Source organism: Chionomys nivalis, chromosome 6 (genome assembly GCF_950005125.1).
Source record: "Chionomys nivalis chromosome 6, mChiNiv1.1, whole genome shotgun sequence".
Taxonomy (NCBI): domain Eukaryota; kingdom Metazoa; phylum Chordata; class Mammalia; order Rodentia; family Cricetidae; genus Chionomys; species Chionomys nivalis.
The window spans coordinates 632,113-639,379 of record NC_080091.1 but is presented as its reverse complement, the minus strand read 5'-3'; the positions used below and the strand labels follow the sequence as shown (position 1 = coordinate 639,379).

Genomic DNA, 7,267 nt, shown 5'->3' with positions numbered 1-7,267 from the left:
GATGTCTTTGGGTATGTGTCCAACAGCAGAATTTCTGGGTCTTGAGGGTGATTGTTTCCCATTTTTCTGAGAAATCACCATAGTGATATCCAAAGGGGCTGTACAAGTTTGCACTCTCACCAGCAATTGAGAAGGACTTCCCTTACCCCACATCCTCTCCAGCATGAGCTCTCATCAGTGTTTTTGATCTTATTTCTTTGATAACTAAGGATGTTGAGCATTTCCTTAAGTGTCTTTCAGCCCTTTGAGATTTGTCTGTTGAGAGTTCTCTGTTGAGGTCTCAACCCCATTTTATTATTGGATTATTTGTTCTTTTGATGTCAAGTTTCTTAAATTCTTTGTATATTTTGGAGATCAGTCCTCTCTCCGATGTGGAGTCGGTAAATATCTTTTCCCATTCTGTAGGCTGCCATTTTGTCTTGATGACCATAACCTTGCTTTACAGAAGCTTCTCAGTTTCAGGAGGTCCCATTTATTAATTGTTGTTCTCAGTGTCTGTACTGCTGGGGTTATATTTAAGAAGTGGTCTCCTGTGCCAATGTGTCCATGTATACTTCCCACTTTCTCTTCTATGAGGTTCAGGGTTCTTGGTTTTATGTTGAGGTCTTTGATCCATTTGGACTTGAGTTTTGTGCATGGTGATAGATATGGATCTATTCACATTCTTCTACATGTTGATATTCAGATATGCCAGCACCATTTGTTAAGTATGCTTTCTTTTTTCCATTTTATATTTTTAGTTTCTTTGTCAAAACTCAGGTGTTGTAGGTGCGTGGATTGGTATCCGAATCTGTGATTTGATTTCGTTGGTCTTCCTGTTTGTTCTTATGCCAATACCATGCCCTTTTCGTTACTATAGCTCTATAGTAGAGTTTGAAGTCCTGGACTGTAATACCTCCAGAAGTTTTTTTGTTGTAAAGATTTGGTACAACAACAGATTGTGCCAAAAGAATTGAAGGGATGGTTCAGCATATGAAAATCTGTCAATACTCCAAAACCACAGAGAAACCCTGTCTCGAAAAACCAAAAAAAAAAAAAAAAAAAAGAAAATCTGTCAATGTATTCTACCATATAAGCAAACTGAAAGAAAAGAACCACAAGTTTATTTCATCAGATGCTGAAAAAGCCTTCAACAAAATTCAAAACCTCTTCATGATAAAGATCTTGGGGAGAGCAAGGATACAAGGAACATACCTGAACATAATAAAGGCAATGTACAGAGTACAACAGCCAGCATCAAACTAAATGGAGAGAAACTCAAAGTGATCCCACTGAAATCAGGAACACGAAAGGTTGTCCACTCTCTCTGTATCTATTCAATATAGTATTTGAAGTTCTAGCTAGAGCAATAAGACAACAAGAGAAGATCAAGGTGATATAAATCGAAAAAGAAGTCAAACTCTCACTAAATGCAAATGAAAAAATAGCATACTTAAATGACCACAAAAATTCTACCAGAGAACTCCTGCAACTCATCAACAGTTTCAGTAATGTAGCAGGATACAAGATTAACTAAAAAAAAAAAAATCAGAAAAAAATCAGTAGCCTCTTTTGCACAAATGATAAACAGGCTGAGAAAGAAATCAGAGAAATGTCACCTCTTCAATAGCCACAAATAACATAAAACCTCGGGGTAATGCTAACCAAATAAGTGAAAGACATGTATAACAAAAACTTTAAAACTTTGAAGAAATAAACTGAAGAAGACACCAAAAAAATGGAAAGATCTTGATTGCTCTTAGGTAGGTAGAATTAGCATAATAAAATTGGCAATCTTACCTATAGCCATCTACAGATTCAATGGAATATCCATTCAAACCCAGCAAAATTCTTCACAGACTTCTGCTGTATTTTTAAAACTTTGTGGAAGTGGGAGAATAGATGTGTCTTAGGACACTAAGTAGGAGTAATTGACAGGAACACTCCATCAGGTGATCCCTAAAATCTGTCAAAATTGAAAGGAAAGGGACTCTTTGGACACATGGAATAATGCGAATGTCTATGTATATTTATTGACCTTGGACAAGATGGGAGTCTGAGGGAAACCTCTGAGTTAGATGATCATAAAGTTGAAAATTGGTGTCATCCCACCCTCAGGAGTATAAGCTGGCATTGCTAGACACAAGCACTGCAATGACCAAGTCTGAATTGGAAACTTGCTAATTCTAGCACAAAAGTGTTAATGGAGGCTGTCAAGGTGTGTGACCATTCATCCATAACATTTTCACTTCAATGCTACTTTGGGGTTGTTAATTTTTCAAAATTTGTTGAGTGGCACATGTGGTATATTTTTAAAGTGAGTACTTCTGGGGATCAGGAGAGAACTTTGGCTTTCAGAAAATGTTTATTCCTGTAGAGTCATCTTGCCAGCTCTCCCTTAATTTGAAAACCCTTTCCCTCACTGTGTAGTAATCTCCATGACTGGGCAGTATGGGGCTGGATTTCACTGTATCTGCTGTAGAAGGAAGTAGTTATGATCACTGAGGACCATGAGGAGTATGCCTAGAAACTTTTACTGATGGATCGTTCACAGTCCAAGAAGATGGCCCTGAACTAGCAGTGTACATTATGCATGGTGTTATTCACTGAATGAATAAAAAGCCTTGAGCATTGGCTTCTTCCATGAGGCTCTCCTGACTCCTGAAACTGCACGGACTGCGTGATCAAGCTAGGCCTCTCTGAGCTAGCACAAGTGTGAGTTTGAGGTGGCCAGTGAAACTGGCTGGTCCCTGAGATGGACTTGGTGACCTCTGCCTCAAATTTCATGTCTTTCTTTCTAGGCACTGATGAGGAAAAGGTGACAACGAGGGTCCCATTGCTGCTGTTCCTGAAGTGAACCCACCAGGCACAGGAAGGTGAGGTGGGTGCTTCTCACAAGGATACAATAGAGTAGAGAAATTCCTGGAGAGCTCAGGGCTTTGGATGCCTTTTCTTGTGGCTCCCCCAGCAATCGTGAATGGCTTTAACTCACCTGGCTCTTAAGTTCAGTGGATCGCTTCTATTCTGCCCTACTGCCTTAATGCAGGAAAATCTCCTTCCACAGTATAGCAGATTGTGGATTTGTCTTCTGTTTTGTTTTTTTTTGTTCTGAGAGTAAAACTATGCAAAATGGAGACATTTCTATTAAATGCAGTCCTACTGTCCTTGTAAAGTAACTCTCGGGATGCTGTGAGCTCTTCCTGGGTTGTTGGAAGGTGATGAGAGAGGCACTTTTCCTTTGAGACACTTCAGACAACCAAAACACAGGGGCCACGTCACTGCAGCCATTCACTGAAAGAAGAACAAAAGGCTGCATTTCCAATTACAAAACTTCTTCAAGGAACAGAGAGAATCCCAGTGGGTCTACTCAGGTTTATCACTTCTGGCACACCAGAGTGTTGCTAGCCTGAGAGAAATGGTGTTAGGCCTTGAAATTCTTTCTAAATTAGTTTCTGGTAATTTCAGAACTTGTGACAGGCAGCTAAATCAAGATATCAAAAATGGTAGAGGGTTGTATATCTGAATTACCACTGCAGCACAGAGGCACGATTGTCACCTCCATGCCGTTGTTAAGATGAACCACCTTAATGGGAAGGTGTGTAAGGCTCTTATGGCAGAAGCAGCTGCCTCCAGGGCTCCAATGCTGTACTGCATTCACTGATACTGTGCAAATATTTTGCTTTTGAGCCAGCGTCTCTGAGAAAGGACAGAAACCCGGAGTGATGGGAGCAGTACCTAGGTTTGCAGCTCATTATTCCCTCTGCCTTCTGAGGGGACTGAGCCAGGGAAAAGCCCAGTGTCCTCATTGCCCCCTCTGTTTGAGCACAGCAGGACAGAACCTCTGTCTTCCTTCTTAGGGGTCCTGGCAAGCTGGGCACAACCTCCTGCCAGCAGAGGAGCAATACCTCTGTCCAATCCATAAGCAACCTCTGTACTTCCCAGTAAGGGGGCAACACATCGTAACCTCTGACACGATGCTGTTGGTGGTCTTGGGAGCTGGGCTCAGAAGCTACCCTTAGTATTGAAGCCTGGAGAAGAATGCCATAGGGCAGTGTTGATACACTTCCCTAAGTAAACAGTCTTCATAGAGTTATGCATAACAAAAGGAAAATAGGAAGTGGATGGAAAAGTATTCAAATAGTGTCCCATAAAGTCATGGGCACGTGGGAGACTGATAGGAAATCAGTGTGTTAGACGGGAGTCCTGAAATTGGACAACGGATACTGAAATATAAGCTTTGCCTCTAACAATTTCTCCCAAATTTGACAGTGAAAATGATAATTCTTATAACGTGTTTCAGAACTATTTGATTTGACTACTAGCTGTAATATGTTGCAGGTGGACTAAAAATGACATGCTTCAAAGTTAGGCTTTGAGGTTTGAGTTAATTGTCGAACACTTACTTCCTAAAGACAACCATCCAGTCCTCCTATTCTCATGGAATTTAAATTTCACTTCAAGTATTGGAAATAACTCTTTAAGTGCATTGACAATACAGTGTTTGCTATTATCTCTTCTTAAAGAATTGGATGGATATTTTTGAATATATATCAAACTGAGGAATTTTCCCCAGAAATCGTAGGAGTGACTGAAAGGAAATCCCTTAAATTTATGATCATTTGTCTTAGTACACGTAATCATAAATCTTCAACTAAAGGAGCATTTATTGATGAATCCATTTAGTGACTACATGATACATGAAACGGGGTTATTTCAAAACTTCATTAATCTTTCACACAAATATATAAAGGACAAATTTCACAAGACAGCACCTCTCTGTGAATAGATGGAGGCAAGTAAGGACGGCTGATAAAAGGACCAGGAGTCACTGGGGATCAGGCCACTATGTGTTGTCTAACTTCTAGTGAACAGGACTGAAAACACACAGGAGAAAAATCATTAACTGGAACATGAACTCCATGTTCTTCTTGGGAAAAATCATAGAGATTTGTGTCTTCTCAGTGGCTTATTAAATATTTAAGCACTGATTCTGATCATTTCCATCTTGAAATCTGTTGCTTCGAGGTGTAATCAAAGCAGAATATGATCATTTGGTTTGATTCAGGTTTGACTAGGAAACCATAACATACGAACCATCTGAAGCCTTGGCTGGCGCACTGGTGAAGGGCTGGAGCTATACTTGTGGGAGGGGAAGATGAGTATAAGTGAATTATTCTTTTAATCTTGACGTTTTCAAAACTTGTTTTTATCTTTTTAAAAATTTTACTTTTTAATATTTTTGCTATTTTTTGCTTTTATGAGACAGGGTTTCTCTGTATCTTTGCACCCTGTCTGGAACTACCTCTTGTAGACCAGGCTCGCCTCAAACTCCCGAGTACTGGCATTAAAGGCATGTGCCACCACCAACTGGCTTTTGCAATTATTATATAATTATATCATTTATTCATTCTCCCAATTCACACCAAACTGCACTGTTTATACATCTTTAATTTGCTTACTTTTTTATTGGCTGTTTTTCACTAATTTGTGTTACATGTGTATGCATAAACGCATGTGCAAATATTTTCTTAAATATGGATAATTGATTTTGTGTAATGTTTATTGTATGTATAATTTCAAGGCTTAATCTTCAATATAGGGTGACCAATTGGAGTAGATTTTTCTGTCGGAGATTATTTCTTAATTTTCTTTCCTCTCTCTCTCTCTCTCTCTCTCTCTCTCTCTCTCTCTCTCTCTCTTATAACCAGTAACTCGTGTATTTAAGCTGTAAGTGGAATCCCAATGACTAGTCACGTTTCACACCGTCTCAAAAAGGTTCTATCCTAAAGTCGCACTCAGCCAGCAAGCTGAGGGAATTTCTTGACAGCTTCAGTTTTTTTTTCCCTCCCAAAAGACCAACTGCAATCAAACGAGGTTGAGTGAAGGCTCGTGATTTTATTGTCTTCATACCAAGATCAGCTTAGAACTGGACCACTTGGCCCTTCCTCTTCTTATCACGTCCCAGTTCAAAATGCTTGCATCTCTTAATAGCCAGCATCCTCTTAGATCTGCAGTTGGGCTCCACACCTTCCAGTCTCAGCACAATCTTCTTTGTAGTTTTCGCCTTTTTGCGGAAAATAGGCTTAGTCTGCCCACCATAGCCACTCTGTTTCCTGTCATAACGCCGCTTTCCCTGGGCAAACAAAGAATCTTTGCCCTTCTTATACTGGGTCACTTTGTGGGGTTGGTGCTTGCCACATTTCTTGCAGAATGTCCGGCGGGTCTTAGGAACGTTCACCATGTTGGCGGGTGCGATATCGGCACAGAAAGAAAAAACGTTCTTAATTTTCTATTGGAAACAAAAGATTTGGAAAGTTGTTTTTGAAGACACGAGGTTTCTTTGTCTTCCCAGTACCTTGGCATAGCTTTTGTTATTTTCTTTTTTCACGTCACATTTACCCAATATATTTTTTTTTATTATTTAATTAGAAATTTCCATCTCCTCCCTCCTCCCATTTTCCTCCCGCTCCCACCATCCTCCTTCCCTCTCTCTCCAGTCCAAAGAGCAGTCTGGGTTCCCTGCCCTGTGAGAAGTCCAAGGTCCTCCCCCCTCCATCCAGGTCTAGGAAGGCAAGCATCCAAACAGACTAGGCTCCCACAAAGTCATTACATGCAGTAGGATCAAAACCCAGTGCCATTGTCCTTGGCTTCTCAGTCAGCCCTCCTTGTCAGCCACGTTCAGGGAGTCCGGTTTGATCACATGCTCCATCATCCAGCTGGCCTTGGTGAGCTCCCACATTTACCCAGTATTGAATCAGACTATATGGATGTCGCTTTCAAATTACAAAAAGGAACAATATCACAGCAATCTTCCTGCTACTGTTTCTTACAATCCTTCTACGCAATTTCTGCAATGTCCCTGCGCACCAGCTGTGGGAGATGATTGGTAGATGAATCCATTTGGATTGGTTTCAAAAACTCTACATTTTCATTGGCTTTATTTTAATGGTCTCCTATTAAATTGCAATGTGAAATTTGCTTGATATGGAATACACTTTTCTTTTCTTTTTTCTTTTTGGTTTTTCGAGACAGGGTTTCTCTGTAGCTTTGGTGCCCATCCTGGAACTAGCTCTTGTAGACCAGGCTGGCCAGAGATCTGCCTGCCTCTGCCTCCGAGTGCTGGGATTAAAGGCATGCGCCACCACTGCCCGGCCTGGAATACACTTTTCTATGGATATAAGGATTTTATTTTACAATATAGTTAGGGATTGTGCTATTTTATGTACCTCTCAAAGAATGAAGGCTTACAAATCCTGGTGGGTGGCTTCTTACTAGCCTCAGACATGGT

General features: G+C 40.5%; 1 protein-coding gene across 1 annotated transcript; it reads right to left on the bottom strand.

Moving 5' to 3' along the window:
- Positions 1–5,899: 5,899 nt before the first annotated feature.
- On the bottom strand, positions 5,900–6,235 carry LOC130876605 (60S ribosomal protein L36a-like). Its single transcript, XM_057773232.1, has one exon. It carries the CDS (start codon positions 6,218–6,220, stop codon positions 5,900–5,902), a length of 321 nt encoding a protein of 106 aa, XP_057629215.1. The 5' UTR covers positions 6,221–6,235.
- Between the last annotated feature and the right edge of the window lie 1,032 nt (positions 6,236–7,267).